The sequence below is a fragment of the Pipistrellus kuhlii genome, unplaced genomic scaffold, assembly GCF_014108245.1.
Source record: "Pipistrellus kuhlii isolate mPipKuh1 unplaced genomic scaffold, mPipKuh1.p scaffold_m20_p_9, whole genome shotgun sequence".
In the NCBI taxonomy this organism is placed as follows: domain Eukaryota; kingdom Metazoa; phylum Chordata; class Mammalia; order Chiroptera; family Vespertilionidae; genus Pipistrellus; species Pipistrellus kuhlii.
In genome coordinates, this window is record NW_023425595.1 from 28,374,504 (window position 1) to 28,394,504 (window position 20,001).

The 20,001-nt window shown below is 44.8% G+C and overlaps 1 protein-coding gene across 2 annotated transcripts in view; it reads left to right on the forward strand.

The window, feature by feature from the left end:
* Positions 1-20,001, forward strand: part of TRIM66 (tripartite motif containing 66) — a 47,278-nt gene that overhangs the window by 11,848 nt on the left and 15,429 nt on the right. For both annotated transcript variants that reach the window (XM_036427230.2, XM_036427232.2), the window contains exons 2-10: positions 2,453-2,556; positions 3,943-4,090; positions 5,185-5,317; positions 5,630-5,746; positions 6,914-7,028; positions 7,602-7,748; positions 10,201-10,318; positions 12,434-13,338; positions 15,084-15,245. In XM_036427230.2, coding sequence (XP_036283123.1) covers positions 2,453-2,556; positions 3,943-4,090; positions 5,185-5,317; positions 5,630-5,746; positions 6,914-7,028; positions 7,602-7,748; positions 10,201-10,318; positions 12,434-13,338; positions 15,084-15,245 — 1,949 coding nt within the window. The remainder of the gene's footprint in view (positions 1-2,452; positions 2,557-3,942; positions 4,091-5,184; positions 5,318-5,629; positions 5,747-6,913; positions 7,029-7,601; positions 7,749-10,200; positions 10,319-12,433; positions 13,339-15,083; positions 15,246-20,001) is intronic.

Consider the following 20,001-nt stretch of genomic DNA (forward strand, 5'->3'; position numbering starts at 1 on the left):
ATTTTTTAATGCAGACATGTGAACAGATAGAATGTGATGTGATATTTGTTATATTAGAAGAATGATCATGGTGCTGTGGGGACTCAGAAGAGGGAATAATTAACTTATCCCAAGGGAAATCAACCCTGTTTCTCAAAGGTAGAACATTTGGAACAGGTTTGAAAGGATGAATAGGAGTATATCCGAGAAGAAGAGGAGCGAGAAAGAGTATTTCAGGGAGAGGGAACAGCACTTTTATAAACAGTTATGCAAAGGTTTGGTGTATTCAGGAGATAGAGATATTGGGGCATAGCAAGGACATAGGGTGTGTGGCAGATGAAGCTAGAGATGTGACTGACGAGAGAGAATCCAACTTGGAAAGGGCCTGAGAACCAAGTTGAGGATTTAGGCCTTAAAGGCCAAGGGAGGCAGAGGATATGTAATAAGGGCTTCTCTGATCTATTCAGTTTTTTCTCTTTTTTATGATGCTAATGAGGCTGTGTTAGTATGACTAATGTGTGGGCCTCTGGTACCATGGAGTTGGAAGGTTTGTGGAAATTTTCAATGATTTAGAGCAGCATTTCTGACCTAGGGATAGATGAGTAGGGTTTCCCCAGAGATTAGAAGGGAGGAACAGTCACGTGATTCCCCTGGATGAGACCACCTGTGGAGAGCATCCTTCTCCATCTCTGGCCACTGTTGTTGATGGGTAAGAGACTAGGATATTCCAGACTCAGTTCTGTTCATGGCTCTGTGAAGGCTGGGGGAGGTTTTAAAAATTTGAGAGAGGGGGTTTGGATGGGTGGAGGAAGAGGATTAAACTATTTTTCCTGATTTTGTGGAATACTTCATGGTTTAAATAACTAAATTTTAATTTTTGATTATACAGGTTGGCATTTGGGCTGGAATTCTTGGCTGGGTTGAGCTGGGCTTGGCTTATCTCAGCTGTGCTCATTCCTGAGTCTGGGTTCAGCTGGTGGGTCAATTGGCGCTAACTGGCTTATGATGGCTCAGGTGGGACACCTGAAACAACCGAGACCTCTCTCCGCACGGCCTTGATCTTCTAGCAATCTAACCTGAGGTTCCTGAGAGCAAGAGCAGAACCATACAAAGGCACCTGAGGTTTAGGCATGGAACTTGTTCATTGTCATTTTTGCTGCATTCTTTTGGTCAAAGCAAGCTAGGTCAGCCGAGCTTCAAAGGCTGGAGTACAGACTCAAACTTTAAATGGTTAGATGTTTTAACCATGAAGTTTTAAAGTGGCTTATTTGAAGGGCATGGGCACACAGAGGGGAAGAATTTGTTGACATTTAAAAAAATCTACCTCTCAGACTATTTGATTTTCATCATCTGGGAGAGTTGCTAATTGAGGTCATTGCCATGAATGGGATATGAGAAATCTTTTGAATTCAAAGTCAACATTCATGGATGATCATGTGCTTTCTCAAGTATTACTTAATTTAATCCTCATAGCAATTCTTGTTTTCCCTTTCTATTTTACATACAGAGAGACTGGGGCACAAAGGAGTTAAATGAGTTTGCATGAGTTGCCAACCAAGGTCATTGGGTGGTAAACCTGGTATTTGGGCTTACATTTGTCTTACTGCAAATCTAGACTATAGGCAGCCCCTTTCCATGCCGTTCTCATCCTTGGACATAGGAACCTGGTCCTGTTCAGGAAGCTCATTTCTTGGCACCTGGTGAGCTGATTGCTCTGGGGGTGGGTCTGAAGAGCATCATAGTCTCGGCTTGTGGGAGGACAGTCTGATACCATTTATATATTAATAGTTCAGGAATCCATTATGCTGAGGAATGTTTCGAAGATGATTGTATTTCTCTGGGAAGATGTGCATGTTCACAGGTGAAACGCATATGTATGTGCTGCACCCAACATCACTAGCTGGAGAAGGCCCTACAGAAGCACTCTAAGCCCCAAAGGCAGGCCGCTTGGTCTTGGCTGTAACAAGAGAAAAGTACCTCCTTGATGAGCAGGCAGGAAGGCCTTGCCTTTCTCTGGTTAGGTCCTTTCAGAAGCCTCTGTTTTGAGATCTTTAAAGTAATTCTGCTACCCGGTAACCTTAATGGCTGGAGTTGTGCCCCGGTCTAAACTGGTTCCCTGGAGATTTGCTGGGATCCCAGAGCTGTGGAAAGAGAAGAGGGAGCAGAAGAAGGTTATTATCAACCAGAGTAGGGTTGGGCCTGTAGTAGAATGGCTTGTGGGAGGGGGAAGGTGGTAGGACCAAGGTAAGGCTGTAAAGGGCTGTGTGGGGCAGGCACCTAAGGGGATGATCATGTTCAGAGTACCGAGGTGGAAAGCACAAGCTATGGTGTCAGACATAGTTAATTTTGGCACAAGTGGTATTGGCACATACCTTGGTGGTTGTATATTAGAAAGCCTCATGTATAATGTATAATGCCTTATGTATAATCTGCCATGTTGCCCTGACTCTGCTATCTTTTTCCACCCTCCCAGAGCTCATCTCCTGTCCTGGCTGTAAGCGAGTGTATCCTACCAGGGATGTAACTGAACATTTTTTTCTGCAGTGCTTCTCTCCTGAGCAATTCAAGATGGCCAGGGTAAGTCAGGACCCAGAAGCAGCTGATCCTTATCAGAAACATGTGGGACCCCTATCCATAAGTCTGTCTATTTATTCATCACTCCATCCAACTTCTTACCCTGCTATTAGTTTGCCTAATCATCCATCCATCCGTCCGTCTGTCCATCCTTCTATGCATCTATCCAGAAAAAAAGAAAAGAAAATGTTTGAGTTGGTGAAAGAAAAATAGGAGTTTTTTCCTCATCTCACAGTTCTTACTGAAAAAATATCTGTATTGAGCTTTTATTTTCTCCTACCCCTGAGTTGAAACTCATGCAGCAGACTGTATTAAATGGGTTCATCAGTTTTTCTTGTATTTTACAACTGATACCTTTGAGTTTCTGAAACTTCACATTACCTATTGCCTACTTCTCCTTTTATTCCTATCTCCACTAAGGTATCCTTGACACTACATTTTATTCATTTGTCAATTTACTTACTTGCTCCTGTATCTAATTTTTATTGAATATCTTGCATGTGGATAGGCCCTGTGCTTGGTGCTAGGCAGACTGAGACCCATGTTCTCTACCCTTAATTAGTTCATAGTTTAATTAGTAAAACTTTTAGTATTTCTCCTCTTCTTCCCCCTGTTATGGGTTTTTCAGATATCCATGTGAGAGAAAGCTGATAGAACCTATATCAGTTCAGTGGCCTATAATACATTATTCAGGAATAGACATGCTAATTTTTTCCAGATCTCTTCTCCACATGCTTTACATCAGCCTTGCACGGTATTTGCTGACCAAATTAATGAACATTTGGATTAGGACAGGACTGGGTACTCTTGGGCCCAGCAAGCCTTAGCTGTGGAAACATAACTCTGAGAGTTGACCTGTGTTTGGTCTTTCCTGGCTGTATACAATCATCTTTCTGTGTACTCCACATCCGAAGCTTCCTCCTCCCTGCAGGCACGTTGACTTACTGCTTGTGCTTTCTTGTTTTCCACTCTTGTTTGCCTGATAAACTTCTACTTGTCATTCCATATTCAACTCAAATGTCACCTCTTTAGAACTTTCCTGGCCCCTCCTAGATGGAGCCCCTGGAGACTCCACTTGCTTCCTTAGCACTAGGTACATCCTTTGTCACAGTGTTACTCTGAATGTCGGCCACCCATCTGGCTATGCGAGCCTTATTCATTTGGGTACCCATCTTCAGCACAGTATGTGTGCTAATATTCCCCGAGGCCACTCTTCTTTTAGTCACAAAGGTTGCTTCTTCACAAGCCCCCACATGTCGCTCCCAGGCAGCTCTCCATATTGACTGTACTCCAAACTAGTGGAGGAGCAGCTCTGCAGGACCCCAGGCCCTAGGGTCTTCGCTGTTCAGAGGGGCAGGCCCAAATAACTCCAGAACTTTTTGCTTCCAGAACTGCTCTGAGTGCAAGGAGAAGAGGGCGGCACACATTCTCTGTACCTACTGCAACCGCTGGCTCTGCAGCTCCTGCACGGAAGAGCACCAGCATGGCCCTGCCCCTGGGGGTCCGCTCTTCCCTCCCGCCCAGAAAGGATCTCCAGGTATCACTGCTGGCTCTCCCCACCCGCTCACATGCCCTTAAGCAGTGTTGAACCTTAAAATCCTGGGAGAAAAGCTCTCTGACTTTGTTTCCCCGCTAGTGGTGGTGGCAGTGGCGGTAGGGGTGGTCTCCTCCAGAATCATAGTCACAGTGTAAGTCACTCTAGGCTCACCCTTGTGGGGGTGGGAATGGATAAGTGTGGGTGAGATGTCTTCCTGAGCAGGGAGGAATAGTTTTGAATTATCATGGAAGCTAGCTGAGTTCCTTACTTTCACCTCTATTTATAGCAATCATGCCTCACTTCTAATCACTTAATTAAACAGCTTGTATCAGGGCTTGTCCAGTTGTCTAATACCCTTTGTTTTCAATGACAATCTTTTTAAAAGTCTTTTCCCAATGCCCTTTTACCATGGGAGTAATTTTACTGTTGTCATATCCATAGGAATAAAAATTAAAAAATATATATATATTTTTTATTGATTTCAGAGAGGAAGAGAGAGGTAGAAACATCAATGATGAGAGAGAATCACTGATTGGCTGCCTCCTGCACGTTCTCAACTGGGGATTGAGCCTGCAACCCGGATATGTGCCCTTGACTGGAACTGAACCTGGGACCCTTCAGTCCACAGGCCGACACTCCACTCAGCCAAATCGACTAGGGTCACAGGAATCAGATTTAATGATCCATGTGATCTGGCCTTGAGCCTGGTGAGGCTGTGTAGTTGGTTTCAGCCCCATCACACGGATTCCTGGTTTAATGAAGAGTTTTAAGTTGAATGTTAGAGGAGTCATTATCCTGCAGGTGATCCATGTGCTTGAATAGTAATAAACACTTTCCTTAGCCTCTGGCAGGCAGTGGGATGCCTGGGGCTTGAGAGTGTGTTGTTTTTGGCCAGCTGGGCAAATCCAGCTGGGCTAAGCCAGCATTTCTCATGCTCCTGAAACCTCAGTGGCTCAACAAGAGGCCTCTTCTGTTTGCACCACCTCCCCTGTGGCCATGGAGGGTCCCATTGAGGGCCAAGGCCTGCTTGGTAGGGCTTAACTAAGAGGTCTTCCTGAGCAAGGGAAGCCCACTTTCTCTATCTTGTCTGGTAGGAGTGAATAGTGGTTCTGGGGACTTCGCCTTGTACTGTCCTCTACACACACTGGAAGTGCTCAAGCTGTTCTGTGAGACCTGTGATGTGCTCACATGCCATAGATGCCTCATGGTGGAACACAAAGAACACAGGTAAGGTTATGTTCAATCCCCCTTTGGCTGCTCAAAGGGGGATTGGGAGGGCTCTGAGACTTCTTACTTGTAGAATGTTGGGCTCCTAGTGCATCAAAATTCTTTGCCTGCCCAAACCAACCTCAGCCCCTGGGATAAAGTTTTCTCTGCTCCTGTTGTGGGGATTCTAAAAATCCAAGAGCCTGCAGTATCTTTGACTTTTCCTAGATGTAATTTGAGCCTCCATAGGCCTGGCTGAGGCACACACTATGAGGATTCTTGCTTGGCTGGCATGCTCAGAATAAAACTCAGCTTTTTCTCTGCCTCTTGTAGGTGCAGACATCTTGAAGAAGTTCTGCAAAATCAGAGGATGCTTCTGGAAAGTGTGACTACACAGGTGGCTCATAAGAAATCCAACCTGCAGACATCTGCAAAGCAAATTGAGGACAGGTAGCACAAGTTAGCCCTTTGTCAATTTGGGAAATGCTCTGTTCCCTCACACCCTGGACATGCCTTTATGTGGCTTATATCCCAGAGGCATATGAAAGGGCTTCAGGTCATCACTTAGTGAATGGGACCAAACTAGGTCAGGATGATCAGAGTGAGTCTGGGCCAAAGCCCATGCCTTTTGAAAGTAGCCATGAAATAGCCAGAGGTTGGTGCTTGAGAACAAAGGCACAGAGTAGATAACTGGAAAGAGAGTCCTGTTTATCCTAGGGTGCAGCTAGTAGGTAGTATACTGCCCTTTATCACCCATTTCCAAATGTTTTCTGCAGAAATCTACACATGACATGAAATCATTAGTATTTCACGAGGAAAAGGAATTACTAGGTACTGAGAGTTCATCATGTGGCATGCATTGGATTGGGCATCATACATACATTATTTTGTTCAATTTTTATAATTCTTTGGATTAATGCCATTTTACTGATGAGGACACTGAAGTTCGGGGAAGTTAGGTGATTTGTTTGAATTCATAGTGGAAGCTAGGTCTGTGTGATTTCAAAGCCCATCTTTTTTCTTTTTTTTTTCTTCTTTTTAACAGCTTTACTGAGATTTAATCTGCATACAATAATATTTCCCTTTTAAAATGTACAATTCAGTAGTTTATAGCATATTCATAGAGTTGTGCAACCATTATTATTATCTACTTTTAGGACATTTAATCACCCCCAAAAGAAACCCCATACACATTTGCAGTCATTCTCCATTCCCCCAACATCACCAGTTCTTGGCAACCGCTTTCTGTTTCTGTCCATACTCTTTTTACTCCGTGGCACTGTTTAGTGGAGCATTCTCCTTTTTACCCAATAGATTACATGAAGTCACATTTATACTTACTCTATCCTGTCTCTAGTCTGTGTGAATTGTTGAATTGCTGGGTTGACCTGAGGTTTACCTCAAGAAAACCAGGTTGAACTTTGGGCCACAGGCCCACTTAGCTCAGTTGGTCTGGGTTGTCCAAAGAGTGGGTTGGTGCAGAAGGTTCTTGTTTCTTTATATTTGGTGCCTGATGGGCCTTGATCTCAATGGGCAGTCACCAGGTTGTTAGCTCTTATGTTTGCTGTCTCTAAGCCCTCATAGGGCTCACCATGCTATGTCCCATCCTGTTTACAGGATTTTTGAGGTGAAACATCAGCACAGGAAGGTGGAAAACCAAATCAAAATGGCCAAGATGGTTCTAATGAATGAGCTGAACAAACAGGCCAACGTGCTCATAGAAGAATTGGAGGTATATGTGGACAGATGGGCCAGTGGGTGGGTTCTGTGCTCTCCCTAGGTCAGAAACTAGACACATATCAAACTGGGTCCATGGCACAGAGCTTCTTGGGCTGGAATTTATGTGCTCTTTTTTTGCTCCCTGTAACTTAAAATGTTCAGTCTAATTTGGGAAGGGTGGCTCATTAAAGGCTGGAAAGTTAGTTCAAACTTCCATCAGAAGTATGGCTCTTAGGCAACTGCCTTCCTGGGTTGTGCAGTATTATAGCCTTGGAAGAAAGTCATAAAACAACCCTCCTCCTTCATCAAGTTATTCCCAAGAGATGTAGACATTTATTCATTTTCTCATTCATTTATCACCTGTTCCATATTTGCACTATAAAATCCTCCCACTCTTTTCTCCTTCCCTTCCTCCACCCCTTAGCAGCCCATAGTAGTGCTCTGTCCTGCCTTCCTCCTCTCAGGTGCAGTCTCATCTAATTCCACCAATGTTTACACTGATACACACAGGCCACCAGATTTCCAAGCAGGTAGGCTGCAGTCCAAGAATAGGATCAGGAACTCTGCCTTCTCTCTCTGTACCCAGGGCATTACTAACGAGAGAAAACGGAAGCTGGAACAGCAGTTACAGAGCATCATGGTGCTCAACCGTCAATTTGAGCATGTGCAGAATTTTATCAATTGGGCTGTTTGCAGCAAAACCAGTATTCCTTTCCTTTTCAGCAAAGAGCTGGTAAGAAGAACTCTTAACTCCTCAATCACTGCTTTTGAGTTATAGTAAGTGGATGCCATTATTTTTTACCAAACCCCACAGTGCAAAGAACCCAGGTGCTGAAATCATCCTGCAGGCAACATTCATCTAGGCAACTCAGCTGGGAAATTCTGTAGTTATTTGCCTTAGGTCACAGATTTAGAAATTATCCTGAACACTAGTGGTGTGCTGGTCATCCCCTACAAAATAATTTGGGTTTAAATGGGGGCTAAGAGGAAAGAAGTGGAGGATGATGTTGAAGTGTTGAGCTTGGGAGGAGGTGATGCTCAGGAGCAAGGATTTTCAAAGAAGTTGTTCGGATTTATATTTGGATGAAGAGGCAGAAGAAGGATATGAAGATACTAAGGTTCAGGGAAATAAGCATATGGCAGAGGATCTTGAATGTGAGATGCCCGTAGAGCATCTAAATGGAGATATCCAAAGTCTGTATTGATAGATGGGTCTGGAAATCAGAAGAAAGGGGTTTGAGATAGAGATGTGGGAGTCACTGGTACATCTCTAATATCACATTGGAAGCATGTGTGATGGAAGAAGAAAGAAATAAATCTGAAACCCAGGGAAATGCCATGAATTTCAGCATAGAAGAGAGGAAAAGGATGACTGAAAGAAAGTGAAAAGCAAAGGTCTGAGGAGAAATAGAATGTAATGCATAGAAATTAACTGAGTATCAGACTTCAAGTAGACAATGTTATTGCTACTGAGGGTGAAAAAGGATGAGTAGTGAAGTGATACCTTGAGATCTGGGAATCAGGAAATCCTTGGTGATCTTTTGAAAGAAATTCTAAGCAAAGTCTAGAATTAAAAGCTAGAACAAGGGTACTAAAAATGGGAGGTGAAGAAGAGACAGAAATGAAAAGAAGGGAATCCAGAAGGTAGCTTGACAAGGTGACTTGATTTTAAAAAATATATATTTTATTGATTTTTCACAGAGAGGAAGAGAGAGGGACAGAGAGTTAGAAACATCGATGAGAGAGAATCATCGATCAGCTGCCTCTTGTACAATCCCCACTGGGAATGTGCCTGCAACCAAGGTACATGCCCTTGACTGGAATCAAACCTGGGACCTTTCAGTCCCCAGGCCGACACTCTATCCACTGAGCCAAACCAGCCTCGGCTTGATTTTTTTTTTTTTTTTTTTTTTTTAAGAGGGAAAATGTTTGCATTCATTTATTTGGGAGAAGTTGAAAATCGTTGTGAGCATACTGAGAAGGCAGAACGAAGTGGGGTCTAGAGTGAATTGGTTCACCTTAAACATAAGAGGCGTTCCCTTCCTGTGAGTTGGAGGACAGGCAGGCATCAGCTTTCATGTATAATAGTTAAGTTTGGAGGTGGAAGGGATACAAATTTGGGGGAGTTTGTCCTTTATGGTCTCTTTTGTCCTCTGTGAAGTTGAAAGTGATAATAAGAGGGTTAGGCATTGGGTAGGTATAAAGATTTTAAATAGTCACTGTGGTAGTGGAAGAAGAAGCCAATAAAAAAGGAAGTAACAAGAAAAAGGACTGAGGTTCATAATCACTGACCCAACCCCAGATAACATGGCTTTGGAATGGCTGCATTGCCCTAAGATTAGGCATTGGTGGTGGGAGGAATTAGGGCACAGTGACATTGTTACTGAAAATGATGAAAAGCTGAGATGGTCTTATGGATGGATGCGACAGACTTACGGAGCTCAACGAGGTTGAAGAGCCTACTCTGAAAGAGTAAGAACTAGTTACGATGATCAGGTAATAGATTGGAGTTTATGGTCTCATAGATAGAATGGTTCTAGATGATGAAAAGGATGACTGAACTGAAAAGAGAAGTGAAGTTGATTGACATTTAAAAGATATCAAGGAAGTAAGAGGCCAAGATGTTGATTGGGACATTAGGTAACTAGATGATGGCAGGATAAATTGGACATTTGCCAGAGCCTTAGATAAATGGGAGAGTTGGCGATAGAACATAGATGAAAGAAATGAGGAAGAGGTCCATTGATTAGGATGGAAGAGACTTTTACCTGTGGGTGGAAGGATAGCACTGTGGAGCTTAGAGAACGTCTGCCCCCATGGGCTTATAAATTGAGATACGATAGAATGAATAGAGCACTCTTAAAGGTCTGCCAGTAACTGATATCCTGAGAGGAATTACAAATTATTTGAGGCTTAGAAGAAATAAGAATGTAAGGATTTCATAAGTCTTGATAAGAGAAAGGGGATCAGTGGGGAATGGGAGGGAGTTCCAGGTGGTTTGAGGTGATAAGGAGTCAGGATAAGAATATGGAGATATTAAGAGTCAAGGAAATGAGCATATGGCAGAAGACCTGAGTCTAAAGAACCATGGCTTTGAGCCCATCAACCTGTTCAAAGAGTGAGGGAGAGGCAATTGTCATTCTGGAGCAAGATGCCCAAAGAAATGACTTTGGTGCTGTTGTCAGATTGTGTTTCAGATGCAGCGATTGCTGGAGACAAATTGTAACACAGATCCTGGCTCCCCTTGGAGTATCAGATTCACCTGGGAGCCTAACTTCTGGACCAAGCAGCTGGCTTCCCTTGGTGAGCCAGGGCCTACCCTGTGGGCTTTTACATATTTGTTAAGAATGATATAAAGTGTCTGCTTAGCTTACTGGGTAGGTCAGCTTTTATGCCCAAGAGAAAGCACTCCCCGAGACTGCCAGAGGTCATGGAGTCATCCAGCAAACCTTTCTTGGGAGTGGAGCTAAGGTATGAGTGAGTGGACAGCTTAAATACCAGTGGCTATATAGGACTTTTGTAACAAGACCATTTGAAATATGAGCTTCCCATTCTGTATGAATGTCCCCGTTACCTTGGTTTTATTACGGAGAGGAGGCAAGACAGTAGCCTTGCTCTACAGAATGTCATATGGCAGTGCAGGCGAACCTGTGCCTCTGTAGTTATACCAGGATGTACACCTGTGTTGGCACAAATGGGCATATCAGCCACAGAGAGGGAGAGGGGGGAGAGGAAGAGAGAGAGAGAGAGGGGGGGGGGGGGAGAGAGAGAGAGAGAGAGAGAGAGAGAGGAGAGAGAGAGAGAGAGAGGTGAGAAAAAGAGGAGAGAAAAAGAGGAGAAAAGAGAGGAGAGAAATGAGAGAGGAGGAAAAGAGGAGACAAAGAGCAGAGAAATGAGGAGGAAAGAAAAAGGAGAGAGTGCTCTCACGGGGGGGGGGTGTAGGGGGGGAGAGAGAGAGAAGATGAGAGAGAGATAAGAGGAGAGAGAAAGTGAATGTTGTGCACACGAGTTGAGATGTAAGCAGATAATTCATGATATTGTGCGTTTTTCGCCCCTGCTGCAATAAGTTGCTGACATTCAGTCTTTAGGCAGAATATAGACAACTTGTGGTTGTGTCTGTGTTGATAACCTAATGGTAGGTTTATTAAACTAGTAACCAAATGTTGCCTTCATCTGGGATATTAATTTTCTTGAAAGTTTTTTTGAACTTGACAGAAAGATGAATAATAAGGATTTTATTTTGCTGCCATCGCCTCTTGGGTTTAACTTAACAGACCTTTGGTGGACCCTTGCTCTGGGTCAGGTCTTATTTTGGGCACTAAGAGACCAAAGTTGAATAAAATACCTCCTGCCCTCAAGTTGCTCAGTATTCTCCTAAATAAGTCTTACCAAAACTGAGCTAAGCCCAGCTGGCATGGCTCAGTAGTTGAGCATCAACCTATGAACCAAGAAGTCAAGGTTTGATTCCTCCTGGACAGGGCACATGTCTGGCTTACAGGCTCCATCCCCACTGGGAGGTGTGCAGAAGGCAGCCAATTAATGATTCTCTCTCATCATTGATGTTTCTGTCTCTCCCTCTCCCTTCCTCTCTGAAATAAAATGTATTCAGACAAACAAATAGCTGAGCCAAAGGAGCCGTTAGACTGAGCTAGCAATAGATACCATTTACTCATGTGCCAGGCCAGGGACCTTAGAGGACAGTGCTGGTGCCTGGCACTGAGCTGCATTGGAGCTTCCCCACTCTCTTCCACCTTATTTGCTCCACACACAGTTCCCCAGATCTGTATTTGCAGACTTGCTCATTGTCCTGGGGAAGGCTCTCTCTTCTTTGCTCCTTCCCATCACATTCCCTCCCTATATCCAATGTTGATTTTTTTGGGGGGGTCTCTGTCTCTGTCAGGCTATTTTGTTGAAAAAGAATGGGTTCGAATTCATTTTATACAGCAGCATAGTATTCCATTGTGTAGATGTACTACAGTTTTCCAAGCATAACTAATGGACACAGAAACTAGGGGGTTGAAGGCTTGTGCCAGAGGTTGGAGGAGGCTGGGGGGAGGTCAATGGGAGGAAAGGAGATATATGTACTACCATTTGTAATATTTTAAATAATAAAGAAGAAAAGAAAGAATGGGTTCTCTTTGAGGGAGCCCATTCTCTAGTAGGATACAGAGTCAGGAATGAGCATCTGGTAAAAGCAGTGCTAATTTCTCAAATGTCCCAGGTCCCCAAAGCTGGTCCATACAGATTCAATTACTGGTCTCATTTAAGACTGAGTCTTAGAGATCAGGGGTTGAATTTCTTAATTTCTGCCTGGTATAGGTTTGCTGAATGATGTCTATTGGTCCCGGGAGCAGGAGGTAGCAAGTAGGGAACAACTGCAGGTTACCTTTGGAAACTCTCTCTATTTTGAATTTCCAGGCTGTATAACCACAGAAGGTGGACAACTGTCTCGGACAGATACCCATGCTTATGGAAGTTTACAGGGACCATCATCCTTTTATCAAAGCCACCAGTCTCCAGTAGCTCAGCAAGAGACACTTAGCCACCCCTCACACAAGTTCCACTCTCCAGCCCTGTGCTCCTCGTCTGTGTGCTGCTCTCACTGCTCCCCTGTCTCGCCCGCCCTCAAAGGCCAGGTTCCTCCACCTAGCTTACACCAAGCTCACAGCTTTAGGCAGCCCTCTGAGGTGGTGCCCCAGCAGCTGGGGTCACTGCAGTGCTCCACCTTGATACCCAGAGAGAAAGAGCTGCCCTGCAACCCTCAACCACCAAAGCTGATGCAGCCCTGGCTGGAAACCCAGCCCTCCGTGGAGCCGGAGAGCACATCCCAGCGGCTGGGGCATCAGCTGACCTCCCAGCCAGTGTGCATTGTCCCCCCGCAGGACGTTCAGCCTGGAGCCCATGCCCAGCCCACCTTACAGACACCCTCTATCCAAGTCCAGTTTGGCCACCACCAGAAGCTGAAGCTCAGCCACTTTCAGCAGCAGCCACAGCAGCAGCTGCCACCTCCACTACCTCTGCCACCCCCACCCCCGCAGCAGCCACCCCCACTTCTACCTCCATCCCAGCACCTGGCATCTAGTCAGCATGAGAACCCTCCTGGGCCTGCCTGTTCCCAGAACGTGGACATAATGCACCACAAGTTTGAGCTGGAGGAAATGCAGAAGGACCTGGAGCTTCTCCTTCAGGCTCAACAGCCCAGCCTGCAACTGAGTCAGACCAAATCACCTCAGCATCTTCAGCAAACCATTGTGGGGCAGATCAACTACATCGTGAGGCAGCCAGCCCCCATCCAGTCCCAGACCCAGGAGGATGCCACACAGGTGAGCCTTAGAGTGGCTTGGGGTACATATTTTCCCCATCCCACTCAGGAACACAGCCTCCCAATCACAGGGTGGCACAGGAGCACAGTCTCTTCATCTTAGGGTGGCCTCGAGCCAAGACTGCCCTGGGCTCCACCTCCCATCTCAGGAACCTCCAGAGAACATAGCATCTAGTCCCAACATAGAACGGGGCTAACCACTCTCAAGAGTGGCCTAACTCAGCCCTGTCCTCTTCCGTGACACCGGAACCTTGTTCATGACTAGACCTTTCTGATCTGTGCTGGATATCCGCCAGTGCCATGGCAGAGAGGGGCTGCCTCTTACCTTTGTAACCTCCTCCCTTTCCTTGCTGGGAACTTATGAATCTCAGACAGGGGAAGGGAGAACTTAAAGAGCAAGGGAGGGTAGGCATTAAATGCCAGTGAGCAGCATCATTTTTTTCCCCTTTTACTTATTAAATTGGGGTGACATTGGTCAACATGAACATAGAGGTTTCAGGTGGGTTTTTATGTTACAAGATTGTATATAGCACCGGGGCAGCATCTTTATACCACTGCATAGCTATAGGCTTAAAATCTATTTTAAGCCTGCTAAGCTAGGTTTGCTTTATATACAGTGCATCATTTATCCTATCAACAATGCTGTTAGGGAGGCATTACCATTTGTATTTCATAGGTATAGAAGTGGAGATCAAAGAGAGTGAGGTTCTTGAGATCATGAAACACAGTGGTAGAACCAAGTTTTGGATCCAGGTCTGTGGACTCTGGAATGCCATGGAAAGGGCCTGTTTTCACCGTGGGGGATGATGAATGCTTCTTTCAGTTAAAAGCCAATCGATGAAGTGCAGCCTCTGAGATCTTTCCTGTCATCTACATCTTCATTCTTAACTCTTGCTTTTCTTTTTTTCCTCCAGAGCTTCCTATTGCAACCACCTTCTACTTCTCACTTTTCCCGTAGTGGTGTCTCCTATAGATCTGCAATCAGTTATATCTTCAAAGCAGCTCTATAGACTTATACTTTATTACAAAATATAAGGCCTCACATTAATACTTAGTACTTCCAACTTTAGATCTTGTTTCAAAGTTTTCCTCTGAGGTCAGTTTATATGAGGGGATATAGACTAATCCTCATCATGGCAGTGTAGGGTCTAGGGTTCATAGAGGACCACAAGCTAAATGTAAGTCATAACTGTTATGACTGCTAAGGCAAATATGACAGAGTTAGTTCAAAATTCTCCACTGGAGGTTTATCCTAAGACTGTTATTAGGATACTAGAGGCCCCTTGCAGGATGATTCCTGCAATAGGGCTTCCTGCTGCAGTCTTCGCTGCCCCGCCTGCTTCCCTTCCTTCTCCACTGCCCTTCTTGCTTGCTTCTCCTCAGCTTTGCTCCCTTCTGCAGCACTTGGCTTCTTTCTCTGCTATCTTCAGTCTTCACTCTGGTCTGGATAGGCAAATTAACCTCCATCTTGGTTGGGTTAATTTGCATGCTCACTTTGATTGGCTGGTGGGCGTGGCTTGTGGGTGTAGTGAAGGTACGGTCAATTTGCATGTTTCTCTTTTATTAGAGAGGATATCTTAGGAAGAGTTTAGATAAGAGTATCTTTCTTTCTGAACAAAATTTTAAGCAGTTCACAGTGGTGGTAAGGGGGAGTGCAGGGCGGGCACTAACAATGACTGCAGCTGCTGCTATTGCGGCAGCTACTCTCTGCAGTGAGACCACTCGGGTTTTTATTTTCTTCTACAGGCTACAGATGAGCCCCCAGCATCTGAAGTCCCAAAGCCAGCTCTCTCTCTTGACAAGAACACTGCTGCTAACTTGCCCCAGTCATCTAGGGAAGAAACCCCTCATAGTGTCCCCTCACTGGACAACACTGCCCAGCACTCCTCTCCAAATGTGGTGAGAAAGGTACTAACAGAGCCTGCTTTTTCTAACCACGTGGGACCCGCTGGTAGCCAAGACCCCCAGGAGCTGGATGAGGAGGACGGGGCGGGGGGAGGAGTCTCCCTGTTCCATCCCTGGAAGTTACACAGCCCTGACTCATGCCTTCTGTCCTAATGAGTCAGCAACGTAAGTCCTCCTCACCCCTTTTCCGCCCCCACATATTGTAGATACTTAAAATGGGACCAGCTAAACTTCATTTAGAAAGGGCAAGAGCCAGTTTACTGAGCCCTTACTCTGTGCCTAGAACTGTGCATGTGCTTCACAAGCATCTCAGCTCACCCAGCAGTTCTGTGAGGTGGGCATCCCCAGTATGTTGCTATGGACACAGAGGTCCAGGGCCCTAGAGCTAATAGATAAAAGGGCTTTGTTTTATTTAAAACAAGATCTGTCAGATTCAAAGCCCGAACATAACCCTCTGCAATGGAAAAGGTGAAAACATTTTATGTGACTCCACAACCTAACATTGATTCACCTTGGAATTAGAATCAGTGGAATTTGTTAGATGAGTACAGAGATGTCCTGATTATCTAGGGCCACTGAGATCTCTTAAACATCAGCTACTGGAGCCCTCCCTGTGCACCCACCTCCCTGCTTGCTGGAAGTGTTCATTTACTGAACCCCACGACTCCTCAGCTGTCCTACTCTTCCCCCTGTCCTTTACCCCCCACCCCTGCAATCCTCCTAACAGGAATCTCAGTATTGTGTCATGCCCTCCACTCAGCCCTCCCTATGTACTTTGGCCCTTTTCATATTATCTTATTGCCTTCTCTGGTCCGGTGCCCTTAGCCCTTCTGGTGCTCCACTCAGCCCTGCACCTGAAGCTCTGTCAGCTATGCGGTACCCTTCCAGTCTGCCCCCTCTGCCGCAGTTCACTAGCTGTTCTGTGTATCTACCCCCTCACCATGTTTCCCTAGCAGCACCAGTGCCATCTATGCTTAGGTCAGTCTATCTCAGTGATATTTGAAAATTTAGAAAAGTAAGGAGTGAGCCAAAATGAAATGTTAACTTAGAAATCCCTGGTGACTCTTGAAGTATGGATAGGTCTCTGGTATCAGTGGCTTTTGATTTATGCCTGTCCTGTCCTACCTGTTGAAATGCATTGGCTTAGAGGGCATCGAGATGCTATAAATAGGCCCTTTGTGGCTCTTAGGGGTTTACTGCTTGGGTCCTTAAATTCTTATACTTAGGCCAACTGCCTATGCATCCAAACATTTATTCACTCAATATATATATATATATATATATATATATATATATATATATATATTAATCTCCTAGAAGGTGCTAAATATTTTGCTAGGGGTCAGGCACACATTAGTGAATAGTTTCACACTGGAGCTTACAGTCTAGACCACATGTGTCAAACACAAGGCCCGCGGGCCAAATCCGTCCCGCCAGGCCTTGCAATGTGGCCCGCACCGCGCTGTCATCACTGCACTCTGCTGCGTTTCCATCACAATGACAGTTTATGACTGTTCAGTAAACCATTCGGCCCGCGATTTAGGCTGGATTTTAGATTTTGGCCCCTTCTCTGATTGAGTTCGACACCCCTAGTCTAGACAGTTAAGCAACAACAATCAATTATGATAAAGTGCCATGATAACTATTGGGGAATATAGAAAGAACACCTAGCCCTGGGAGAGGGACTGTTCAGAGAAGATTCCTAGAGGGCATGATTTTGAGCTGAGATTTGAAAGACAAGTTAGGCTAGTGAAAGAGGTAAGGGTGGAGGGCTAGAATAGTCAAAGGCAATGGCAAGTAGGAAGCTCCAGAAGTGAGAGAAAGCCTTGGGCACTTAGGAGGTCTCAGATAATTTGGCTTGGTAGGAACATGAGATTTATTGGGGGATGGGGGTGAAACCAGAATCTGAGACCTTGTGAGTTAAGCTTTGGAGTTGGCATCCAATCTTGTGGGTTGTGAGGAGTGAATGAAGAATTTCTAGCAAGGAGGGATCTGGTTTGAATGAAATTTTAGAAAAGTCACTTTAACTGCAATAAGAGAGACCAAAATAGTACAGAAGAGAAATAGGAGAGGCTGAATGAAGTCAGTAGTGATGGGGCTAAAAAGGGAGCAAGGATATCAAGAAAGCAGATTACAGGAGCTTTTTGTACTCAGAGCCTGGTCAGCTATGGGAAGTGAGGGAAAGAATGTTTTGTGTGTGTGTGTGTGTGTGTGTGTGTGTGTTTTTGCGTAACACCTAGGTCTGTTTTGTCCCCCTGGTTTACCCTTCACTGAGATGGAAGCATGAGAAGAAGGTATATTTGGGGGGAGAAAAAAGTTAAGTTTTGAACTGTTGATGGTCTTCTGTGGAAGCTGCATTAGAAGATGAGCAAAAGGCAGGTAGCTGTAGATGTCAGTAGTTCAGAAGGAAGCATGGGAATTTCCCGTGTGCTAGCACAATTCATACAGAAAATGTCACTGCTTGTTTAACGAGTCTCAGTTCTGTTCCTAAACACAGGACAGAGGAAGGAAAGGAGATGAGTTATGAATAGGTTGGTAGTGAATGTCCTAGGAACTCTAATTTCTCATTTGAGCTGCCATGGCTCTTATTATCCTGGACTCATGCAGAAATTTATAGGGCAGGGGGCCTGGAATTTTTCAGATGTTTTATAGACTTCTTCATGGCTCAAACTCCCAGAAAAAGGAATGTCAGGGTTGCCATTCTTGCCCAGAGAACCCTTTGGGTCTACTTGACTGAGAGAGTCCTAATTAAATACAAAGCTACTTAAATAGGAAAAAGAGCTTTCTTTTTGAGGGCAGTCATTGCCTTGAGCCTGGAATTGGGCAGGGTAGAGGGTATGAAGATAACATTTTGAGCATCTTATCATTAAATGGTAATATTTTGTATAGCATTTTCTGCCTTTTCTATAGATTTTTATATGGATTATTCTATTTTATCTCTTTGTTTATCTAGAAATACTATAAGCACGCCACTTTCTTGCTCCCCTTTGAAAGATGTGGAAACTGAGACACAGAAAGGTTAAGTGACCCATCCAGGAGTTATACAGTTGATTATTGGCAGTGTTATGATCAAAGCACAGGCCTCTTATTCAAACCTGTGCTAGTGACTAGGTTAAATTTTCTCTCTTTGTGGGCTGCAGTGGAGGAGGTAGTACTTCATTTGGCCTCTCATGTGCTGGATTTTTCTGTCCTTATAGTCATTGAAGCAGCCTGAGGCCTTGCTGGGGAGAGGTCTTAGGAGCCTAGTTTGGCCTTGGTTTTCTTTATCTGCTAAAGGTTGTTTAGCCTTTCAGCCCACTCCTCAGCCTATACTGGCCTGGGTGCCAGGGAAGTCAGAAGCCTATCTGAAGGTCACAGACCAGAGGAACCTACGGCACTGGGCACCTCTCTGTGTGTTCCGTGGAACTCTTTCATGCTCTGAGCTGCTCACTGGCTTTATATCACCATAAGGAAGATTGTGGTTACAGCACAGCTGCTGTGCACAAATACTTAGGACTTGATACTAAATGAGCTGATGTTAAAAGCAGATCTGAAAGTTCCAGAATGGGTTTTCTCATGGCTTGAACTCTGCGATCTCAGGAGCATTTTATCCCACCACCTTCCCTGACTCCACCAGGATGTTTTTGAATGAAGTCTGACATTTGCCTGACACTAGCTGTTACCTATGCTTCCTAGTCTTGGTTTAGCCACCCTGAAGAAAGACCATGGCCACAGCTCTGCAGCAGAACCTCTTACCTCCCAAGTGAAACTGGAAGACATTTGATGGCTCCATTTCATACTTCTGAATGATTAGACTGCTGAAAGAGACACCCCCTTTACGCAAAGCTCTCATGGAGTCAAACCTGGCGGCATCACAGGGAGCCCTGTCTGAGCCCCACTTCACCTGCAAGAGGGATCTCTCTTCTGCACATCATGTGGCCCCACATCTCTAACAGAGAACTTTGAACCATCAGGATGCTGCTTATGGCTTGAGAGGAGTCTGGGATGTATTTCAGTAAATGTTACTGAAGCAGTAGGCATTCCTGTAGTCCATATGATTAAGAGTGATGCAGAAAGTAGAGGAATATGACTTATACAAATAGCATTTATTACCATTATTAAAGCACTTTGATGCCTGAGCTCTAAATTTGATTCTTACAACTCAGTGAGAATCACATTAACCTGCGGAAAAAGGAATTAAAAACCAGAAATGGGAAAGAATGTGCTTAAACCCATACTGTAAACTAGGGGTGTGGAACCATTTTTCTGCCAAGGGCCATTTGGATATTTGGATAACATAATTTGTGGGGTATATAAAATTATCAATTAGAAGCCTGCTGTATTTGGTCAAACATTTAATTAACTTACCCCTAATGGCTTGGTAGGGCCAGACCAAATGATTTTGTGGACCTTGTATGACCCATGGGCTGGACATTCCACAGCTCTAAAGTCTAAACCCTGGCGTAAGTGAAGAAATACTAGGCATCCTGTCTTCCTAGTCTCCAAATACACTGCCATGGATCAGATCATGAGTTCTCAACCTCAGCAACCATACTCTCCTCATTGCCTAGCCCTGAGAACAGCTGTTGCTCAGAATGTTCCTGAATAAAGTGCCTGGTGAGGCTTTCTGTCCTACTCAGGAATAGAGGCAAACACTCCCCAGGCCTGGTTCCCTGAGTCTAGCTCCCTCTCAGAAACCTGTCTCCTTAGCTCTAACCTGGCTTAATTCACTGACCAAACTCAAGCTCTTTGTTTAGGTCTCCTGGCCCATGAGAGAATA